This window comes from Physeter macrocephalus, chromosome 19 (assembly GCF_002837175.3).
Source record: "Physeter macrocephalus isolate SW-GA chromosome 19, ASM283717v5, whole genome shotgun sequence".
Taxonomy (NCBI): Eukaryota; Metazoa; Chordata; class Mammalia; order Artiodactyla; family Physeteridae; genus Physeter; species Physeter macrocephalus.
The window spans coordinates 18,053,759-18,078,098 of NC_041232.1; the positions used below are offsets into that span (position 1 = coordinate 18,053,759).

Here is a 24,340-nt window from a genome sequence, read left to right on the forward strand (position 1 = left end):
ACAAGGTAGCAGATACCTGAGCCATATTCTGATAACATATTCCAGAGTTCAAATATGACCAGGAGAGTCCAGGGCAAGGACATCAAGGAAAAGATGACAGGGGCGGGGGGTTTGTCAGGGTGCTGGACTTAAGATGCATCCCGGATATTGGGCAGGCTGCCTCTTGGCAGTTGAGTCCCTGCTGTCTCTGTACCTCAAGGATGCAGCCCACTGTCCTTAATTACCCCATAAATTGTATATCTGCCTGTTCTGTGCTTCAGAGGTATTGTCTGCCAGCCTCCTGATGAACTTTATAGCAGTTCCCTAGCAATGCTTCTTAAATCAGAACGCTTTAGCTATGAGTAAAAGAAAGCCCAGTTAAAATGGTTTAAACAATATATATATATTTTTTCTTTTTGAAATAAATTGATTTATTTTATTTATTTATTTTTGGCTGTGTTGGGTCTTTGCTGCTGCGCGCGGGCTTTCTCTAGGTGCAGCGAGCGGGGGCTACTCTTTGCTGCAGTGCACGGGCTTCTCATTGCGCGGGCTTCTCGTTGCGGAGCACGGGCTCTAGGCGCTTGGGCGTCAGTAGTTGCGGCATGTGGGCTCAGTAGTTGTGGCTCGCAGGCTCTAGAGCGCAGGCTCCGTAGTTGTGACACACGGGCTTAGTTGCTCCGCGGCATGTGGGATCTTCCCGGACCAGGGATCGAACCCGTGTCCCCTGCATTGGCAGGCGGACTCTCAACCACTGCGCCACCAGGGAAGCCCTAAACAATATATTTAAGAAAAGAAGTCCTAAGGTAGGATGGCTCCAGAGTTACTTAACTCAGTGGTGCCAACAAGTTCTTTCCATTGTTCTGCTCTGCCATCCTGAGCATGTCACATTAGAAAGACCATTTCTTCTCATGCCTCTCTCTTAGGAATGACACCTTTCTTTAGAAGACCGCTAATAAACTTGCATGTTTTGGTGGCCATAATTAGCTTTCGTATTCATTCCTACCTAAACCAGTCACCCACAGGTAGAATGGGATTAACGTGATACCCCTGAGGTGGGTACAGAGTTATCTTTCCTGAAGGTTTGAAACCTGGACAAAATTGGGGATTCTCTTAACAAAGAAAAAGAGAGCAGATTTCAAATGAGTAGCTGAGTGTCTGCTACACCCCTAGATACTGATAAGCTCGGGGGACTAACGGACATTTAGGAAGGGCTGTTTTGGACTTGCTTCTATCATTAACCAGTGGGTGAGGAGTATGAGTTCTCATACTCTGGATCAAATATGGCTCACCTCTGGGTCTCATTCCAAATTGTGGGAATGGAATAGAGAAGAGTGGAAGGCATGCTCTTTTCTTTTTCAGGTCATGACCTCAACATACAGAGTTCCTTCTACTCCCTGCCCCCCGTAAACTTGGCTCTCCCCTGACAGTCCTTGAAGCCCTCCCCAGAGGATGCAACTCCTTCTCCGACTCTCATGGTGTCCCCCATGGTCCTCAGCTCTATTTCCGGATCAATGGTCCTTCATCTTGATTAAACTCTGAGGCTCAAGTCACCTACGTGTACCACCTTCAATACCTTCTCATTGCCGATGTCTACTAATCAGTCAATCCTTGTTCTTAGAGGACTTTAGCATCTGGCTCATCCTTCCTCCCCATCCCGGTTCCTACCACCATACTAATGATTTTGATCACTATGAGGATGACCCAACACTTGGCCAACCTCCTGGCCCCTTGGCTCCTGTCTCTCCTCATTCCAGTGATCTTCACCTCCACTCTACTTGAGCCACCCCCTCCCTTGACCATGTCCTAGACCTCAATTTCTCCTGGAACTAAATCTTCCTCCAAAGGCTTCCATTTCTCTGACCACACTCTTGTATCCTCTGTTCTTTCAGTTATTCCAGGCTTAGCAGTTCTTTGAACTCCAGAATCCCAAACGCTTCTACTCTCTCCCTCGCAGGACCCTCCTTCCTCCACTTCATTCCCTATCCAGCATAGATCCTGTGGTCCTCACTTTAGCTACTTTCTTGCCAGTCACCAAGTAGTGGACATTATAGATGAGTCCCCAATATCTACCTGAACCCAGGTGATTGGTCCGAGTTGGTCATGGTCATTTCGTCTCCCTTGTCAGTAAAGGAACAGGCATGTGACTCAATTCTAGTACTACAGGGTAGAGTAAGGTGGGGAGAGAGGGGCTCTGGGAAAGATTTTCCCATGAAAGAGACAAAAGAATTGATGATCTTTCTTTCTGAGGATGAATGCAACAACAAAGGTGGTGGTGCAGAGAGATAGAAAGAACCTGGGTCCTTGATGATGTTGTCAAGCCACGAGATCAACCCAATCTGAAGTTTGTCCTCCCTCTCGATCTTATTATATAATAATTTATTTCATATTAAGCCAGTTTGAATCAAGCATTCTATTACTTTCACATGAAACACCCTAAATGACATAGTTGTTAACTCCCAGCAAAAGCTCAGCCCTGGATCAATGTACATATCCTTCTTTTTTTTCTTTTCTTTTTTAAAATTTATTTATTTATTTATGGCTGCATTGGATCTTCATTGTTGCACACGGGCTTTCTTTAGTTGCAGCGAGCGAGGGCTACTCTTCGCTGTGGTGCGCGGGCTTCTCATTGCAGTGGCTTCTCTTGTTGTGGAGCATGGGCTCTAGGCGCATGGGCTTCAGTAGTTGTGGTGCACGGGCTTAGCTGGTCCACGGCATGTGGGATCTTCCCGGACCAGGGCTCGAACCCATGTCCCCTGCATTGGCAGGCAGATTCTTAACCACTGCGCCACCAGGAAAGCCCACATATCCTTCTATACTGTCTTCATACCTGTCCTGCTAAGACTGATGGAGAAAACAATAGGTCCCTGGTCCTCTAGAAACCCCAAACACCTCTCTGCCATCCACCATTAGAAGAAGAAGGACAGTTTTCCCCACCCTTCCCCATCCTCTGTGTTTAGGACTGCAGAACACCTCAGTTATCACCTGAAGTGGCCAACTCTTGACTAGGAAATGGATTTTAAAAGTTTCCAAGAAGAGCATGTGTATTTGGCTTGGATGGAGTGGAGTGGAGAGATGATCTTGGGATTAAAAGAATCCAGCACCCATGAGAAGGATACAGGAATTACACCCAGAATAAATTGAGTGAAACAAGACATTCCTAGTGCTTGGGTTGAGTTAGGGGGAAAAGAGGAGCTTCTTGCCTTGCATTGTGGGGCTGACAAGGGATACAAGCCCCAGGAAAAGGGTGACTTAGGTGGAAGGCGAGGCAGAGACGTAGCTTTGCTCACAATGTTTCTGGAACAAATGTAGAAGACCAGAATAAAGGTAGTAGATATCAGTGATTACAAACTCTAAAACTATCTGAACCACTTGGCAAGAGCTGGTTGGTCTCTGGGTGTGGAGGTGGGAGGTGGATCCTGTAGGTGGGAAGGCCCTTATCATAATCTCAGTCATGCAGACTGTTGCAATAACAAATTCATAGTCTAATTCTCAGCACCACCCTGGAATTCCTGTTTTCCTTGTTGGCTCTCTTCTCCTGGTTACCATAGCAACTGTTTTGAATCTTCTTCACTCTCAAGGACCCTCCTACCCCTCTGCCTTCCCTTTCTCTCTCATCAGGCAACTCTGCCTCCTATTTCACACACAAAAATAGATGCCATCTGACTGGGACCGCCCTCACCTTCCTCACTTACTTGCAACTGTATATCACCTTTCCCTCTATCCCACAGATTTAGTCAGCAGTGCTGTCCGATAGAACTTTCTCCGGTGGTGGAAATGTTCTACATCTTCCCTGTAGTAGCCATTGGCCACATGTAGCTGTTGAGCACTGGAATAACTGGCAAGTGCGACTGAGGGACTGAGTTTTAAATTTCACTTGATTTCAATTAATTTAAATTTAAATAGCCATGTAAGGCTAGTGGCCACTCCCTTAGACAGCACCAATTTAGTGTAACTCAAAGAAAAACATTTTTGAATACCAGGGCACTGGGTATTTCTCCTAACTCTGTGACATCCCTAAGCAATAGACTCTTGACCAACTTATTATAAGAATTATGAATTAGGTGATGAGAAGGAAGGAAGAGAGGGTTAGAGAGGCAGGTTCACAAGAAATTGCCATAGAGAAATATACGTGAAATTAACATCATTTTGACATGGTTTTAGTAGCTCCCCTTACCAAGAAAGTAACCACAGTGAATCCTGGCTGAAACATATTCCTGAAGGAGAGTAAGAGGCTCTCATCATCATCTTATCATCACTGCAAATCCATCCTAGTCTTTTTTTTTTTTTAATTTATTTTTGGCTGCGTTGGGTCTTCATTGCTGCGCGTGGGCTTTTCTCTAGTTGCAGCAAGCGGGGCTATTCTTCATTGCGGTGTGCAGGCTTCTCATTGCGGGCTTCTCAGGCTTCTCTTGTTGCAGAGCACGGGCTCTAGGTGCATGGGCTTCAGTAGTTGTGGCGCACGGGCTCAGTTGCTCCATGGCATGTGGGATCTTCCTGGACCAGGGCTCAAATCCGTGTCCCCTGCATTGGCAGGCGGATTCTTAACCACTGCGCCACCAGGGAAGTCCCTCCATCCTAGTCTTGACACCAAGGAGGAGTCTGAGTGGGAGAAAGACCCAAGCATCAGCCAGGTGCTGGTGTGGTGTAGTTATCAGTTGAGTTATTTCAAAGGGCATCCAGTTATCTTTGCATTTCTACCATAACGCAAAATGTGTGCAACACAAACAGAACGGTGACTTGAATATCCCTTTTGTGTAGCTGATTTTGTTCACTTTCGATGATTCTATTACATTTCAAACAGCTACACATCTTTTTTTTTTTTTTTTTTTTTTCCGGTACGCGGGCTTCTCACTGTTGTGGCCTCTCCCGTTGCGGAGCACAGGGTCCGGATGCTCAGGCTCAGCGGCCATGGCTCACGGGCCTAGCCGCTCCGCGGCATGTGGGATCCTCCCGGACCGGGGAACGAACCCGTGTCGCCTCCATCGGCAGGCGGACGCTCAACCACTGCGCCATCAGGGAAGCCCTACACATCTTTTTAAATATGAAAAGTTAGAATACCACATCCCCTCCCCTCCACCGACTTCCTGTAAATGGCTGGCCAATTGCTGTGAGATCACATTTTGAGTAATTTCTTTCTCCCCTGATTTTAAAATGCTTTTATCATATGCTAAGTTCCCACCTGTCTTTGGGTTTAATACTTTTCTCGCTCCTGTTCCATTAAGTTACCTTTCAGCTTCCTCACTAGTGCCCTTTAATTCTGCAGCATTATAATTGCTGTTAATATCTCCTGTGGCCCCTGGCTTATTTGTGAACTGCTCTCTGGTTGGCTTCTGAGTGCACAACCCCCCTTGGTTTTCCTCGCCTTCCCTGATGCCTCTGCTTAGTCTCCTTGGTGTTGGATCCTTTGGGGATCTGCCCTCAGCCCCCCTCCATGTCACTATGCCCCCTCCCTGGGCAGAACCCCTGCCTCACTCTTGCCCCTTCTATCCACTTCCACAGTGCAGCCAGAGTGATTTTACTAAAGTGCAAATAAGATCATGCCACAACGCTGCTTAGAAGTCCACCTATTGCTCTCAGAATAAATTCCCAACTCCTTAAGGACAGCACAGGAGACTGAAATAGACTGGGTTTCCCCAAAGCAGACCCTGGGTGCAAATAGCTTATTTGGGATGAGGCCAGGAAGGGGAGTGGGGAAGTGGCACAGGGAAGGAAGGGAAGGCAGCCAATACAGGAAGCATTCAAGATCATGTCACTGCTCTGGGCATCTGGGGCCCAAACTCACTAGGGACCTCTGGGAGACTGCCTAGGCTGCCTTTGAATTGTCCCACCTGAGAGAGGGGCTGGGGTATTTAACCAGAGTCCCCCAGCCTAGGAGCCTCTATTCTCTGAGAGCCACACCTCTCTCTCTCCCTCCTTCCGTTCTTTCTTCCTCCCAGTCCTCCCTCCCCTCCCTCTCCTCACCAAGGCAGGGCCCCTGATGCTGTATTTGTTCTGTGACCCCATCCACAGCCATAGCTGATTGGACCAGAGGTAAATAGCCAGAACAATCAGATCCACTCCCCTGGGATTCTGGAATTGGGCGTTGATCTGGGCTTTCACTTGAGCTTTCACGTGGACATCTAACCATGATAGCCTTGTTTGGCCACATGTCCTCAGAGAAGAAGAAATGGCCAGTGTTTAGAGAGACACATGGTGGGTGGACAGACAGACAGGCAAATTGAAAGAGCAGCCTCAGCGTGGGACATTCTAGTTTCCTATTCTACTCATGGGTTCTCACGATTTGGAGCCACATTTCATGCATTTGAGTTCTGGGAGATAACAGTGTTTCCTAAAAAAACTTGCTTTTTTTCCTGAAGAAAGTCACTTGATTTTCTGACTTGTAACCAGAAACACACACACACACACACACACACACACACACACACACACACACACACACTTGACTAAGAGAAATTCACCCAAGCCCTCCAACCTCTGTTCCATTCATGACCTGAGTCCTACCTCACCAAGAAACAGGCCACTGTTCTTGACATTCCACTTTGAACATCTTTGAACGGCTCAAATGTTTCCATCTTAACCACACGCACCAATCTTCCCTTGACTCTATGACTCCCATTAAAAATCACCCTTACCGGGCTTCCCTGGTGGTGCAGCGGTTGAGAGTCTGCCTGCCGATGCAGGGGACACGGGTTCGTGCCCCAGTCCGGGAGGATCCCACATGCCGCGGAGCGGCTGGGCCCGTGAGCCATGGCCGCCGAGCCTGCGCGTCCGGAGCCTGTGCCCCGCAACGGGAGAAGCCGCAACAGTGAGAGGCCTGCGCACCGCAAAAAAAAAAAAAAAAAAAAAAAAAAAAAAAAATCACCCTTACCCCTCTTCTCACATAGCCAAGCTAACAGGAAAAGTAGACCACATTTACTGTCTCCACTCTCTTGCTCTCATTAGTCCTTGCTCACACTATTATTTTATGGGAAAGTGTTCCATTTTTAAGTTGTGATTTGAAGTGTCTGTGGGATATTTAGGTCTGGAGGTTCATAGACTACAGGTATGGAGCTCAAAAGGCAGGTTTGGTCTGGAGATATAGCTTTTAAAAATCTATCAGTGTGTGTGTGTGTGTGTGTGTGTGTGTGTGTGTGTGTGTGTGTTTAAGTAATGCATATATATGGTGGAGAAAACTTCATAGAAAGGTGGTAAGCAAGTCTCTTGACACTGACTAATCCCCCTGTTCCCTCCCCAGAGACCATCTTTTTTTTTTTTAGTATTTATTTATTTATTTGGCTCTGCTGGGTCTTAGCTGTGGCACACAGGATCTTTTAGTTGTGGCATGCGGGCTGACCAGGGATGGAACCCGGGCACCCTGCATTGGGAGCGCAGAGTCTTAACCACATTCCACAGGCAGGAAGAGCAGAAATGGATAAAGTCCACGGCAGAGGGAACACGACGCAGTATTTCTGTGTAGCTGTAAGGTGATACTAGCCCCCATTTTTGAGTGAGTGACGGCTACTTTGTTACCTACTGAGAAGCATCATCCTCTAAAATCATAGACTATCACAAACTTTGCTATCTATCAGTGTGTGTGTGTGTGTGTGTGTGTGTGTGTGTGTGTGTGTGTTTAAGTAATGCATATATATGGTGGAGAAAACTTCATAGAAAGGTGGTAAGCAAGTCTCTTGACACTGACTAATCCCCCTGTTCCCTCCCCAGAGACCATCTTTTTTTTTTTTAGTATTTATTTATTTATTTGGCTCTGCTGGGTCTTAGCTGTGGCACACAGGATCTTTTAGTTGTGGCATGCGGGCTGACCAGGGATGGAACCCGGGCACCCTGCATTGGGAGCGCAGAGTCTTAACCACATTCCACAGGCAGGAAGAGCAGAAATGGATAAAGTCCACGGCAGAGGGAACACGACGCAGTATTTCTGTGTAGCTGTAAGGTGATACTAGCCCCCATTTTTGAGTGAGTGACGGCTACTTTGTTACCTACTGAGAAGCATCATCCTCTAAAATCATAGACTATCACAAACTTTGCTATTTGAAATTGCATCTGTAAGAATGAAATGTTCCTGTTTTGCCTGGAGGATCTAAGTCACCTTGAAACAGAGAGGCAGCCGCGATTTGCAGCTCAGGTGCAGAGCTTCAGATAATGGGTTTCTGGAAACAACAATCAACATCATCTTAGCCTTACTGCTTCCAAGGAAACAGGGCCCTGGGTCCACTTTGCAATCCAGATCTAAAGTTGACCGTTTTATATAAAACTGCTCTGCTTTGAACCTGTGAAAACTTGATTTCATTTAAATTTGATCTAAACTCCACCTTCCCCAGAATCTGATGATAACTCTATCCCTTTGGGTGATGATGTACACTCCCTCATTGAATGGGTCAATAAACCTAATTTTGTTGGACGGCAGGTTTGTTTCTTAGGCTGATTGGGCTAGGTCATGGGTTGACCTCCCAGGGGAATAGAGCAGAGTGGAAAGTGGATCTTGAGGGTCAGGCAGGAAATACCCAGCATGGAAATAAAGTCCTCCCCCAAACCCAGCCCCCAGCAAATCTAATTCCTCCTCTACAGACCAGAGTGTTGTAAGGACGTGAGGGAGGGAGGAGCGGGGAGACCTTCATTCAGCCACTGTTCACATACATCTGGGGCTGAATAAAGGGTTGTAGAAATGAACTAATCAGTCTCTGAGTGGGGCTTGAGGCAATGGAAAGATCTAGCCTCCTTCCTAAGGCACAGTGGGAGCACTGGGTCTCCTGACATTTGAAGGGCTGCCCCTTTACCCCAACTGAAATGAGCCCCAAAAAAGTGAAAGGAAAAAGGGGATAAGGCAGAATTCTCAAAATGCCTTTCCTTTGAACACCATCTTTGTGCAGGCATCGGGGGAGGCCGGCTGGGGCGGGGACATCTGCCAGCTGGGCCTGTAGGACTTGGCTTTTCTTGTTTATTCTCAGCCACATCCTGGGCAGCTGCCAGTGCCCGCCCCGACTCTGACATCATTGGAGGAACTCAAACTTAAAGGCTCCTGCTAAGAATAAGGACGTTTCATTTTCCTCTTACTGGTGGGTCTGCTGTGGCCGGTCTGGGAGGGTTGAGCCCTGGTCCAGCCCCGAGTGGAGAGCGAGCCTCTCACCATGACAGCCTGTTGCAGCTGGAACGATGTTTTCCAGTATGAGACAAACAAAGTCATCCGGATCCAGAGCACGAATTATGGCACCATTAAATGGTTCTTCCATGTGTTGTTCTTTTCCTACATTAGGTAAGTGGGCTGTGGGGATTACCCTAAATCTCCGCAGTGGCTGGCAGCACAGAAAACCTCAAGGTCCAGCTTCTTGTGCACATCCTGAATTCCCTGTGGTTTTAAAATCTGAGACATGAGGCTCACAGCAAGCTAGGGAGGAGTGGGAGTCGGGGGAGGAAGCAGCAGGCGGGAGGAAGCAGTGCCAGTCTCCTGCAGGGAGAAGCCACGAGAAGGGAGGGTGACACTTTGGGTTCTAACCCAGGACTGCTGGGGCGAGCTGGGCAGGGCGTGCCTGGGGCAGGTGGGAAAATGCAGGGCAACACCCTGGATTCCCAGGGAGGAGTCAAGGATTCAGGGCACGCCTGGTGATAACGCTGGCATCTACATGAGTCATCACCGCTTAGGGGGAGGAATAGCACCAGGCCTGTCAATGTAACTTTAGGTCCTCGCCAGGGTCAGGAAGACCCTCCTTGCTCTTTTTTTTTTTTTAACAGCTTATTGAGATATAATTCACATACCATTCAACGCACTCATTTAAAGTGTATAATTCAGTAGTTTTTAGTGTATTCAAAGAGTTGTGCAACCATCACCACAATCAATTTTAGAATATTTTCATCACCTCAAAAAAAAAAAAAAAACCCACTCCCTCATCCCTTAACCATCACTCTCAATCCTCCTATTCCCCTGCAGCTCCAGGCACCCACTGATCTACTTTCTGTCTCTATGGATTTGCATATTCTGGATATTTCATTATAAATGGAATCATGCAATATGTGATCATTTGTGTCTGGCTTCTTCCACTTAGCATAATGTTTTCAAGGATCATCCATGTTGGAATATGTATCTCTACTGCATTCTTTTTTTTTGGCTGAGTAATACTCCTATTATATGGATATACCACTTTTGGGTGGAAATTTGGGTTGTTTCCAATTTTCGGCTATGATGAACAATGCTGCTGTGAACGTTTGTGTACACATCTTTGTATGAACATGTCTTCAGTTTTCTTGGGTATGTACCTAAAAATGGAATTGGTGGATCGCTTGGTAAACTCTAATTTTCATCTTTTGAGAAACTACCCAGTTGTTTTTCACGGTGGCTGCACCATTTCATATTCCCACCAACAATGTGTGTTCCAGTTCCTTCACATCCTCATCATCACTTGTTATTGTCTCTCTTTTATAGGCATCCTAGTGAGTATCTCGTTGTGATTTTGACTCATATTTCCCTAACGGCTAATGCCCCCTTGTTCTTTGTGACGGTGGTGGTGATGATGACAACTTGCATCTATTAGGGAGACAATGCACTTTCCCAGCGAAAAGTTAGAGCAACTTATTTCATAAACCTGGCTAAGCTTCCTTGACCAAGTCACTTAACCTCTCTGAGCCTCAGTTTCACATCTGTTCATAGAGTTGTTGTGATAATTATACAAGAAAAGGCACGACAAGCTCTTATCAATGCCTAGCATAGGGAAAGAGCTTCACAAATGGTAGCTATTTTTAAAAAATAATATTTTTGAATATAATAGGTACTTTCATATACGCTCTCTCCTTTGACCCTCAAGGTAATCATGCCCAAGCTTGGGATTTCAGATCTGGAAATGTGGATTCAAAACTCCTTCACCTTTATAAGCCTGGGTTCCTCATCTGATATTATTAGGATTATCATTATTTGAGTCATATGTTTTCTATGCAACAAATATTAAATAATAAGCATGTATATTAAAATTCTAAAGACATATTACTTAGACCAGATATCACAGAATGGATAACAAAGAATATAGTTAGTAAATTCTCCCTTATGAATCAACACATAGATCATATGTCACAATTCCACATTGTGATGCGGCTTCCTGGTATTCTTGGGTCTAGCACGCAATGTCTTAAAAGAAGATTGCTGTATATATACGAACAGATTATTATGAGAACACCTTATAATGATATTTTTCTTTCATATGGTGGAATCTTTTCTTACGAGCATTTAATTCCCTCAGATTCAGTTGTACATGTTCCACAGGAGCACGGAGACAGAGCACAATTGAAACAGTGCAATGATTCAGCAATTGGGTGCCCCAGAGTAAACGTGAGAATGGGGTTCCCTCAGTCAGTTTCTGTTCCCACATGCTTCTCATAGCATGAGCATCTTGCCTCCCTACCGGTGAACATTTTCCACTCAACATGTCCCCTAAAATAAGCCAACTCCTTCACCTCCACCTTTGAGACCCAAGCTTTTCAAACATATGCACCATGCAACAACACTTTGGCACACAGGAAATAGCATAGGGTGCTGGGCACAGCAGAATTCATCTTAAGGACTGTATGGGGGCAGTACCAGCCTTGACCTACACAATAGGGACCGCTTCCTGGACCCCACACTTTAGAGATCCCACCCTGGCCCTCCACTAGCTGTGAGCTTCCCCATGGAGGAAGGAAGCTGTGGGGCTGTATTAGTTTTCTGTTGCTGCGTAACAAATTACCACAAACTCAGTGGCCTAAAACACCATCACTTACTAGCTCACAGTTCTGTAGATCAGTAGTTTGGGCCTGGCGTGACTGGGTGCTCTGCTCAGGGTCTCACAAGGTTGAAATCAAAGTGTCAGCTGTGCTGAGTTCTCATTTTGGGACTCTGGGAGAAAATTCACTTCCAGGCTCATTCTTCCTGTGGGTAGAATTCAATCCCATGCCATCATGGGATTCAGAGCTCTGTCAGCCAGGGGCCACTCTCAGATCCTAGAGACCACTTGCACTATTTACCATGTGGCCCCTTCCATCTTCAAGCCAGTGATGATACAATGTTTTCATGCCTCAAATCTTTGACCTCTCTTCCGGGACCAGCCAAAGGAAATTCTCTGCTTTTAAAGAACTCATGTGTTTGGGTCAGGCCCACCCAGATGATCTTGCTAGCTTCAGGTCAACTGTATAGTAAAATCTAATTGTGGAAGCATTTCCATCATACTCAAAGTTTGGGGGCTTAGGCAGGGTGTGTATACCAGGATACAGGAAATATTGGTGTCCCCTTAGAAGTCTGCTGCCTCAGGGAAAGAATGTGCCAATCCAGAGCACCGGATGCACTCCCCTCATCCCACCACGCTCAGTATGTAGGACCCCAGAATTCTCTTCCCAAATGGCCCTTAACCTTTTCCCAGATTTATCCTCTTGAGAGAAGACCATAGCACCCAGGGCCATGCTCCTGAGATCAAGGGGTGGCCAAGGGGCAGCTGAATGCAGGTGGAGGGTGTGGAGGGGGCTTAGGCATACAGTGCAGGGCATCCATACACAGGTGCACGAGGCCCTCACAGAGCTGGGAGGAGCCAGAGTGAGATGAGAAGGGGGTGGGCTAAGGGCTAAGGGTCAGAGGCCTCTTCAACCAATGCTTCCAAGTTCTGGCACAGAATTCTGAGGAGTCCAAGAATTCTAAACTTGAATCTGGCCTTCCAGGTTGTAATGAAGGTACGTCAGGGTAGATGAAAAAACACATTTCATTTTAAAGTCTGTTATGACTTTTAGGCACTTCCCTGGTGGCGCAGTGGTTAAGAATCCACCTGCCAATGCACGGGACACGGGTTTGAGCCCTTGTCCAGGAAGATCCCACATGCCGCGGAGCAACTAAGCCCGTGCACCACAGCTACTGAGCCTGTGCTCTAGAGCCCGCGAGCCACAACTACTGAGCCCGTGCACCACAATTACTGAAGCCCGCATGCCTACAGCCCATGCTCCACAACAAGGGAAAACACCATGATGAAAAGCCCACGCACTGCAACAAAGAGTAGCCCCTGCTCACCGCAGCTAGAGAAAGCCCGCATGCAGCAACGAAGACCCAACGCAGCCAAAAATAAAAATAAATAAATTTATACAGAAAAAAAAGTCTGTTATGACTTTTAAAGTTTGAATAAGCAGTCTGTGGACCTCCACTTGTTCTCTTGCCCAGTTGTCAGTTGCCTGTCACTGCTGTAACAATTAACCACAAACTTGGTAACTTGAAACAACGATTTATTCTCTCACAGTTCTAGAGACATCTAAAATCAGTATCACTGGGCCAAAATCAAGGTGTCGGCAGGGCCACGCTCCCTCCAAGCCTCTGGGGGAGAATCCTTCCTTGCCTCTTCCAGCTTCTGGGGGTGGCCTGTGTTCCTTGGCTTGTGATCACATCACTCCAATCTTCAAGGCCAGCATCCTTGACTCTGCTCCACCTTCACAAAACTTTCTCCTGTGTGTGTGTGTATGTGTGTGGGTGTGTGTGTGTACGTGCATGAAATCTCCGTCTCTCTCTTATAAGAACACATATGATGGCATGTAGGGCCTACCTTGATAATCCAGGATACTCTCACCATCTAAAAATCCTTAACTTAATCACATCTGTAAAGACCCTTTTCCCAAATAGGGTAACAGTTATAAATTCTGGGGATTAGGACCTGATAGCTTTGGGGCCATTATTCAGCCTACTATAGGAGGTATAGCCCCAGGCATTCAGCTCACTGGGGATGGCAGTGACTAAGATTCTGGCACTCATTCCCAAATGTTATCGGCATGAGTTCCCACCTTAGGGCTTAGCAGTGGCTGGCCGAGCCTTTTCTCTGGAACAGGCCCTGTTCTCTGGGTGTTGTTCCTGGCTGTGTAGTGTCTCAGCAATCCTGGTTTTTGGTCCTCCGAGAGATTGTAAGAACTGCCTAATGTCCTTTAAAATCTCTTTCTTCCTTACTTTTTAACAACTTTACTGGGGTATAAATTTACATATCATAAAATCACCCATTTTAAGCATACACTTCAATGATTTTTAGTAAATTTGCCAAGTTGTACAACCTTCATCATAATCCAGTGTTAGAACATTTCATCACCCCAATAAGATCCCTCATTCCCATTTGCAGTCACTCCCCATTTTCACCCCCTGGACCCAGGCAACCACTAATCTACTCCCTGCCTCTATAGATTTGCCTTTTCTAGACAATCTTTCTTCTTAAACTAGGCAGAGTGAACTCTGTTGTTTAGAACTAGAAACCCTGGCCAATATAATACTAATATCCCCTAATTATAGAAGAAGAAATGATGACTCAGAAAGGCTAAGTTACTTACATAAAGTCATGTAGGTAGTAAGTGGTAGAGCCAATGTTGAACCCAAGTATCTCACCCCAGAGTCCAAGCACCCACTAAAGTACTGCAGAGAATGGAGGAGGTAAGAGTACAAACGGAGGGAGGGAGACAATTTAGGAGGCTATTGGGTCATCCAGGTGAGAGTTAATGGTGATCTGGACTGAGGAGTTGACAGTGGTAGAGGAGAGAAGTAGACTGTTTTGAATAACATTAGGAAGATAAAACAAAAATATTTGACAATTGAATGGATGGGGGGAATGAGGGAAAGGATGAATCAGGGAGTGTGCCATGTTCCCGCTTGGGCAATTGACAAGTGGTGGAATAACTTATGGGGATAGGAAATGTGAGGAAAAAAAGCCCATTTAGGGTGGAAGATGAATTCAGAACTGAAGGCAATGAGCTTGACAAATCTATGGGACATACAAATACAGATGCTTAGTTGCATATATGAATCTGGAGCTGGAGATGTAGATTTATATATCACCAGCATACAAATGGTAACTAGAACTATGGAAGTAGCTGCAGCTGACCAGAAAGAGAGGATGTAGGTGAGAAGGCAAGAGGGCTTAGAACAGACCCCTAAGGAATGCTAACCTTTAAATGATGGGAAGCACAGAGGTCTCCAAAGGATTCTCAGAAAGGGCGAACGTGGAGAACCAAAGAAAGTCAGGAGAATGTGGATTCTGGGAAGCTGAGGGAAGAAGGGGAGGCAGGGAGATGGTGCATGGTCACTGGTGTCAAACGCTGCTGAGAATTTGCCGGGTCTGTGGCGTGTCTGTTGGATTTAGCGATGGTGGTGTTGTTTACTTGGCACGAGAGGCTTTATAGAAGTTCTGGGGCGGTGGGGGAGCCAGACTGGAGTAAGCAGAGGAGTGAATGGAGATGCGGAAATGGATGTGGTGACTCACTTTTCCAAGGGACTTCGCTGCAAAGGAGAAGAGAGGCATCCAGTGGTAGAAGGAGAAGAATGTGGGGTCGAGGGAGGGTTTATTTTCAAAATGGGAAATGATGTTGAAGTGCAGATGAGAGGAGACTTGAGAGAAAAGGAGATGATGAGATAAATGAAAATTATCATCACGTTGTCATGGTCACCGACACCATCACCGTCATCGTTGCTGTCGTCACCAACTAGCAACCACAAGGAAAGCTTGTTCTGTTCTGGGACTGTTCTAATTGTGAGACATTTCTTCCTTACATTGAACCAAACTCTATCTCCCTGTAATTTTCCCCTTTGATTAGAGTTCTGCCCTGTGGTCCCTTTTCTACTGGACACTTTCCAAATGGCTGCAGCCTGCTATTATATTTCTCCACTTCTCCAAACTAATAGCCCCAGTCCCTCTGGCTATGTCCCCCTAACACAGCATCCAGACCCTTTACTATCTCAGCCGAGCCCACACAACCACACTCTTGTTTGTCAAGGCTCTCTTAAAAGGTGGTACATGCACACTTTTTTTTTATACACCTTTATTGGCGTATAATTACTTTACATTGTTGTGTTAGTTTCTGCTGTACAACAAAGTGAATCAGCTATATGCATACATATATCCCCATATCCCCTCCCTCGGGAGTGTGCCATGTTCCCGCTTGGGCAATTGACAAGTGGTGGAATAACTTATGGGGATAGGAAATGTGAGGAAAAAAAGCCCATTTAGGGTGGAAGATGAATTCAGAACTGAAGGCAATGAGCTTGACAAATCTATGGGACATACAAATACAGATGCTTAGTTGCATATATGAATCTGGAGCTGGAGATGTAGATTTATATATCACCAGCATACAAATGGTAACTAGAACTATGGAAGTAGCTGCAGCTGACCAGAAAGAGAGGATGTAGGTGAGAAGGCAAGAGGGCTTAGAACAGACCCCTAAGGAATGCTAACCTTTAAATGATGGGAAGCACAGAGGTCTCCAAAGGATTCTCAGAAAGGGCGAACGTGGAGAACCAAAGAAAGTCAGGAGAATGTGGATTCTGGGAAGCTGAGGGAAGAAGGGGAGGCAGGGAGATGGTGCATGGTCACTGGTGTCAAACGCTGCTGAGAATTTGCCGGGTCTGTGGCGTGTCTGTTGGATTTAGCGATGGTGGTGTTGTTTACTTGGCACGAGAGGCTTTATAGAAGTTCTGGGGCGGTGGGGGAGCCAGACTGGAGTAAGCAGAGGAGTGAATGGAGATGCGGAAATGGATGTGGTGACTCACTTTTCCAAGGGACTTCGCTGCAAAGGAGAAGAGAGGCATCCAGTGGTAGAAGGAGAAGAATGTGGGGTCGAGGGAGGGTTTATTTTCAAAATGGGAAATGATGTTGAAGTGCAGATGAGAGGAGACTTGAGAGAAAAGGAGATGATGAGATAAATGAAAATTATCATCACGTTGTCATGGTCACCGACACCATCACCGTCATCGTTGCTGTCGTCACCAACTAGCAACCACAAGGAAAGCTTGTTCTGTTCTGGGACTGTTCTAATTGTGAGACATTTCTTCCTTACATTGAACCAAACTCTATCTCCCTGTAATTTTCCCCTTTGATTAGAGTTCTGCCCTGTGGTCCCTTTTCTACTGGACACTTTCCAAATGGCTGCAGCCTGCTATTATATTTCTCCACTTCTCCAAACTAATAGCCCCAGTCCCTCTGGCTATGTCCCCCTAACACAGCATCCAGACCCTTTACTATCTCAGCCGAGCCCACACAACCACACTCTTGTTTGTCAAGGCTCTCTTAAAAGGTGGTACATGCACACTTTTTTTTTATACACCTTTATTGGCGTATAATTACTTTACATTGTTGTGTTAGTTTCTGCTGTACAACAAAGTGAATCAGCTATATGCATACATATATCCCCATATCCCCTCCCTCCCACCCTCCCTATCCCACCCCTCTAGGTGGTCACAAAGCACCGAGCTGATCTCCCTGTGCTATGCGGCTGCTTCCCACTATCTATTTTACATTTGGTAGTGTATACATGTTAATGCTACTCTCTCGCTACGTCCCAGCCTCCCCTTCCCCCCTGTGTCCTCAAGTCCGTTCTCAACGTCTGCATCTTTATTCCTGCCCTACCACTAGGTTCATCAGTACCATTTTTCTAGATTCCATATATATGCATTAGCATACAGTATTTGTTGTTCTCTTTCTGACTTACTTCACTCTGTATGACAAACTCTAGGTCCATCTACCTCACTACAAATAACTCAATTTCGTTCCTTTTTATGGCTGAGTAATATTCCATTATATGTATGTGCTGCATCTTTTTTATCCATTCATCTGTCAATGGACATTTAGGTTGTTTCCATGTCCTGGCTATTGTAAATACTGCTGTAATGAACATTGTGGTACATGTATCTTTTTGAATTTTCTCAGTGTATATGCCCAGTAGTGGGATGGCTGGGTCATATGGTAGTTCTATTTTTCATTTTTTAAGGAACCTCCATACTGTTCTCCATAGTGGTTGTATCAATTTACATTCCCACCAACAGTGCAGGAAGGCTCCCTTTTCTCTACACCCTCTCCAGCATTTATTGTTTCTAGATTTTAATGATGGCCATTCTGACCGGTGTGAGGTGATATCTCATTGTGGTTTTGATTTGCATTTCTCTAATGACTAGTGACGTTCAGCATTTTTTCATGTGTTTGTTGGCCATCTGTATGTCTTCTTTGGAGAAATGTCTATTGTTTGTTGGCCATCTGTATGTCTTCTTTGGAGAAATGTCTATTTAGGTCTTCCGTCCATTTTTGGATTGGGTTGTGTTTTTTTTTTATATTGAGCTGCATGAGCTACTTGTATATTCCGGAGATTAATCCTTTGTCAGCTGCTTCGTTTGCAAATATTTTCTCCCATTCTGAGGGTTGTGGTGCATGCACTCTTGCATAGCTGGTGAAAACACGAAGTGCTTCAAGCTTTTGTGGTTTGGCAAAATGAATCAAGATAAAAAATGTGCACATCCTTTGACCCAGAAATTTATTTTAAGGTGTAAATTTACCTCAGGTGTGAAAAGATTCTTTTTTAAAAATTTATTTATTCATTTATTTATTTATTTTTGGCTGCATTGGGTCTTCGTTGCTGAGCGCAGGCTTTTTCTAGTTGAGGCGAGCGGGGGCTGCTCTTCATTGCGGTGCGCAGGCTTCTCATTGTGGTGGCTTCTCGTTGCAGAGCACAGGCTCTAGGTGCATGGGCTTCAGCAGTTGTAGCTCGCAGGCTCTAGAGCTCAGGCTCAGTAGTTGTGGCACAGGGGCTTAGTTGCTCCGCAGCACGTGGGATCTTCCTGGACCAGGGCTTGAACCCGTGTCCCCTGCATAGGCAGGTGGATTCTTAACCACTGCGCCACCAGGGAAGCCCCCATGAAAAGATTCTTGTGTAAATATGTGCCTGGCAACATGAAAGAGGAGAGTGGAGAGGCAATGAAGCATAGTGTTTAAGAGAACAAACTGAGGGACTTCCCTGGTGGTCCAGTGGTTAAGATCTGCGCTCCCAATGCAGGGGGCCCAGGTTCAATCCCTGGTCAGGGAACTAGGAGCGCAGGCTTTTTCTAGTTGAGGCGAGCGGGGGCTGCTCTTCATTGCGGTGCGCAGGCTTCTCATTGTGGTGGCTTCTCGTTGCAGAGCACAGGCTCTAGGTGCATGGGCTTCAGCAGTTGTAGCTCGCAGGCTCTAGAGCTCAGGCTCAGTAGTTGTGGCACAGGGGCTTAGTTGCTCCGCAGCACGTGGGATCTTCCTGGACCAGGGCTTGAACCCGTGTCCCCTGCATAGGCAGGTGGATTCTTAACCACTGCGCCACCAGGGAAGCCCCCATGAAAAGATTCTTGTGTAAATATGTGCCTGGCAACATGAAAGAGGAGAGTGGAGAGGCAATGAAGCATAGTGTTTAAGAGAACAAACTGAGGGACTTCCCTGGTGGTCCAGTGGTTAAGGTCTGCGCTCCCAATGCAGGGGGCCCAGGTTCAATCCCTGGTCAGGGAACTAGATCCCACATGCGGCAACTAAGAGCCCGCATGCTGCAGCTAAAGATCCTGCATGCCACAATGAAGATCCCGCGTACCACAACTAACACCCGGCGCAGCCAAATAAATAAATGAATATTTAAAAATAAGAGAGAGAACAGACCGAGCCTCAGAGGTAAAAGACTGAGGGCTTCCCCCTGCCCCCAAAGATTAAGAACAAGACAAAGATGCCTGTTTTCACCACTGAAATGCCTGTTATTCGACACTGTACTGGACATTCTAGCCAGAAAAATTAAGCAAGAAAAAGAAATAAAAGGCATCCAAATTGGAAAGGAAGACATAAACTGTACTTAGATGATAAGATCCTATACATGGAGAATCACAAAGAATTCACAAAAAAATGTTAAAGTGAATAAACCAATCAATAAAGTTTCAAGGTACAAGATCAACACACAAAAATCAGTTGTGTTTCTATACACCCACAATGAGCAATCTAAAAAGGAAATTAAGAAAACAATTCCATTTACAATAGCACACAAAAGAGCATAAGCTGTGGAGCCAGTGTTGCTACTTACTATGTGTCTTAGTTCACTGGAGCCACTATAACAAAATGCCATAGACTGAGTAGCTTATAAACAACAGAAATTTATTTCTCATGGTTCTAGAAGCTGGAAATTCCAAGATCAATGCACCAACAGATATGGTATCTGGTGAGAACCCACTTCCTGGTTCATAGATGGTCATCTTTTTGCTGTATCCTCACATGGCAGAAGAGGTGAAGTTTTTCTGGGGCCTCTTTTATAAGGGCACTAATCCCATTCATAAGGGCCCCACCTTCATGACCTATTCACTTCCCAAAGGCCCCACCTCCTCATACAAACGCATAGGGGTTAGGTTTCAACTTATGAATTTTGAGGGGTCTCAAACATTCAGTCTATAGCACTATGTGAACTTGGGCACACTTTCTCTGTGCCACAGTTTGTTCAGCTATAAGGTGGGGGTAATACTATAGCTTCTTTACAGGATTATTTTTGGAGAGGTTAGGATTGAAAGAGTTAATATTTATTATTAATATACAATTAGAAGAGTGCTTGGCATGTAGTAAAAGTTATATCAAGATTATCAAAAATGTTTATAAGTGGAAAAAATGAACAAAAGTTCCATTTAAATATCCATCAATAAGAGACCAGCTGGCAAATTTTCACAATTCACTTCTTAGACTGAACCGTATGAAATTGCCAATATTCTACTATTTTGGTCTACAAAATGGGCAATTTCATATGTTCCAAACTGAACACTAGAATACTCCGTAACTATTCAAAGTGGTTACATATCATAGATCTATCTTTATCATACATTTATCAATACTGTTGTGGAAAGAGTTAATAACATATTATTGAGTAAAAACAGCAGGTTACATAATAGCATGTAGAGCGTGGCCATGTTTGTGTGTCTAGGTGGGGGCATAAAGAGACATCTGGAAGATACTCTCAAAGTTTCAACAGTGATAACCTCTGGGAGGGAGAACGTTGGAACCTTTTCATGTTCTTTGTGCTTTTCTGTGAAACTTCCATTTTTACAACAGCAAAAGGGATTCTCTTAAAAAATGTGGCTTATAAGACCTGAACTTGGGGCTCCTACTGCTTGCTGCCTAATTAGGGCATAGGGCATTGGCTTATCACCACCCTCAAGTGGAATATTCTACTTCTCTCACCAAAGTTTTAGACAACACTAGTTTTTTGGGTTTTGTTTTCTAGATGATATAACACAACATTAGTTAATATGGGTTTAGAGTTATTTAACATTTTGGGCCTCTGAGATAAACCTCTGCCAATCTGGGTGGTCCATGGCCTGTATTTGTATAACTGAGTTTTGGAGCTCAATGCCTTTACATGTATCCATTATATTCCCTCTAGCTGGTAAACGTTAACTAATAGGTTAGGACTCACTCTCTGCTCTCCATACAGTAGGATGCGTAGAAAGTATTGTGTTCTGTCGTAGGCGTTTTTTGAACGAGGGGGACATAGTTTGGGAAGTATGAAAAGAAGGGTTTTCCAGGTATACTAAATGGTGGAGAAGAAGTGCAATAGTCAAAGGGTATTAGAAGGGAAGGGGATGTCTTAGCCAAGCTGTGGGTAACAAGAAACTGAACCCTCTCACTAGCTAGCTCAAGGAAAAGCGGGGCAGAGTAGAACAGGCTGAATAATGCCTCCCCGCCCCACACCAAAATCTCCATGTCCTAATCTCTGGAACTTGTGAATATGTCACCTTCTGTGGCAAAGGAACTTTGCAGATGTGATTACGTTCAAGGTCTCGAGATGGACAGATTATTCTTGATTATCTGAGTGGCCCCAGTGTGATCACAGAGTCCTTATAAAGGGGAGGCAACAGGGTCAAAATCAAAAAAAGGAGACGTGACAAGAGGAGCTGAGGTTGGAGTGATGCGGCTGCGAGCCCAGGGATGCCAAGGCGGTCTCCAGAAGATGGAAGAGATGAGAACAGACTCTCCAGTGGAGCTCCAGAAGTGACCAGGCCTGCCATCACCTTGATTTTAGTCCTGTAAGAATGATTTTAGGCATCTGACCCCCATAACTAAGAGAAAAATTTTTCTGTTATTTTAAGTCACTAAGTTCATGGTGGTTTGTTACAGCAGCAATGGGAAACTAATACAACTGGCATTTAACTTGCCTTGGGGATGCAGGCTCTCCTCCACTTTCTTCTCAGTGCATCTCTGGCTGCCCCTGGCCCTTTGCTGACCTCTGCCTACAGCTGAATGGATCGGGGTTGGACATAATCAGATTCTTCTCTTGGGATTTTAAATATAAGACACAGGATGCAGGCTCAACTTCTCCATGAGGCGCAGAGGGTCCAGGACCAATGGTTCTCTTGGGAGCCCACAAAAATATCTATTGGCCCCCAGGGTAAGCGTCAGTTAACCGGATGGAAGGGTAGCTCACTTTCAGGTCCCATCCTTTCACTCTAGTGTTATCTTTGTTCAGTGAGCTCTGTGAGGGCAAGTCAGGCTTTGCTGAGAGGCACTTCCTCCTCGTGGTGCTTTGAGGACTCTCTTACCATGGCATACAGTCAATTCCCCCTGAGTTGCCAGCATATGTCTGTGAAAGTTGTTCTCATTGAAAACTCATGGATTGGGACTCTGAAGAAGCTCTTCATAGTGGGCACCTTGCTCTACATCTGGTGAGTCAGGTGCAGTGTGCCACTGAGGACTCCCCGGGCTGACCTCACTCTCCATCCTTCCCTCCTCTGCCCCTCTACAGCCCTCCTCTTCAGCCAGCCTGGCCTGTGAGGACCCAGGCTTCTATCACATTCATTCTCTTCCACCTTCCCAGACTCTTCAGCTTTCCTCTCCCCCATCTCTACTCATCCTACAAGGCCCGGCTGAATCCCCAGCTGCCCTGTTCGCTCCAGGGACCAGTGGTTTTGCCCTCTTCGGAATAGTGAATAATGCAGAGAATAGTAGCTTCTTAGAGCCAAAAGGTCATGGGGATTAGGGAGCCAGGCAGTTATCCCCTCATTCAGGGACTAAATATGCGGCCCAGAGAGGTGGCATGGCTTGTCTGAGTCACCAAGTAGGTCAGAGAGAGCTGCTGGGACAGTCATTAGAATGTTCTTTCCATAGGGCAGGATACTGCGAACACTTTCTCTTCCTTTTTTTTTCCTTTGACGCATCTCTGAAGCATTTTAATTCTTAAAATGATATGTTCATTGTTATATAAAGGCAAGTTTTCTGATTTATGAGAGGGTTGGATTCCATTAAGGCTGATCTATAACATGTTGTGCAATTTGGGATGAATATGAGAGACTGAGCTTCCCAAATGGAGGGCCAAACTGACCCAGCGTTATACTGGGAGGCTGTTGCAGCATCCAGCACAAAAGAACATTGCGCATACATGTGCACATTGTGATGCTAGACTGAAATATATTGTTGAGTAAGTATTATCGTATTTGTCTATGGAATTACATTGAATAGCTCTGTCTCATATATGCTGATTGGATCTCAAATCTGGATCTCTCGGCCCAAAGTCTTTCTTTTAAAAAAAAAATTATTTATTTTGGCTGCGCCAGGTCTTAATTGCAGCACGTGGGATCTTCGTTTCGGCATGTGGGATCTTTAGTTGCGGCATGCGGACTCTTAGTTGTGGCATGCAGACTCTTAGTTGTGGCATGCATGTGGGATCTAGTTCCCCAACCAGGGATCAAACCCAGGCCCCCTGCATTGGGAGCGTGGAGTCTTACCCACTGCATCAGCAGGGAAGGCCCACCCAATGTCTTTCTTGATGAGCTTTCTTTTTTGATGAATGTTATAGAAATACGAAAATATATCGAGAATAATAAACACTCAGGTAGGACCATCCAACTTAATTACTAACCCAGTTTTTGCTCCTGAAAACCTAGCCTTTATCCCATTCTCTTTCCTCTTCCCTTATAAATATCCCCTCTGAATTTGGTGTTTGTCATTCTATGTTTGTTTTAATACTTCTACAACGTATGTCTATATCTATAAAAAAATATTTTTACCTTTTTTAATTTAATTTTTTTTATACAGCAGATTCTTATTAGTCATCCATTTTATACACATCAGTGTATACATGGCAATCCCAATTTCCCAATTCATCATACCACCCCCTGACCCCCCGCTGCTTTCTCCCCTTGGTGTCCATACGTTTTTTTTCTCTACTTCTGTGTCTCAATTTCTGCTCTGCAAAATGGTTCATCTGTACCATTTTCTAGGTTACACATATATGTGTTAATATATGTTATTTGTTTTTCTCTTTCTGACTTACTTCACTCTGTAGGACAGTCTCTAGATGCATCCACGTCTCTACAAATGATTCAATTTCGTTCCTTTTTATGGCTGAGTAATATTCCATTGTATATATGTACCATATCTTCTTTATCCACTCGTCTGTCCATGGGCATTTAGGTTGCTTCCATGACCTGGTTATTGTAAATAGTGCTGCAATGAACATTGAGGTGCATGTGTCTTTTTGAATTATGGCTTTCTCTGGGTATATGCCCTGTAGTGGGATTGCTGGGTCATATGGTAATTCTATTTTAAGTTTTTTAAGGAACCTCCATACTGTTCTCCATAGTGGCTGT

General features: G+C 45.2%; 1 protein-coding gene across 1 annotated transcript in view; it reads left to right on the forward strand.

Annotated features, from left to right (window-relative positions):
- The first annotated feature begins 9,036 nt into the window (after positions 1 to 9,036).
- P2RX7 (purinergic receptor P2X 7) overlaps positions 9,037 to 24,340 on the forward strand; it is a 60,480-nt gene continuing 45,176 nt past the window's right edge. The window contains exon 1 of the mRNA XM_024121097.3: positions 9,037 to 9,229. Coding sequence (XP_023976865.1) covers positions 9,105 to 9,229 — 125 coding nt within the window. The 5' untranslated portion in view covers positions 9,037 to 9,104. The remainder of the gene's footprint in view (positions 9,230 to 24,340) is intronic.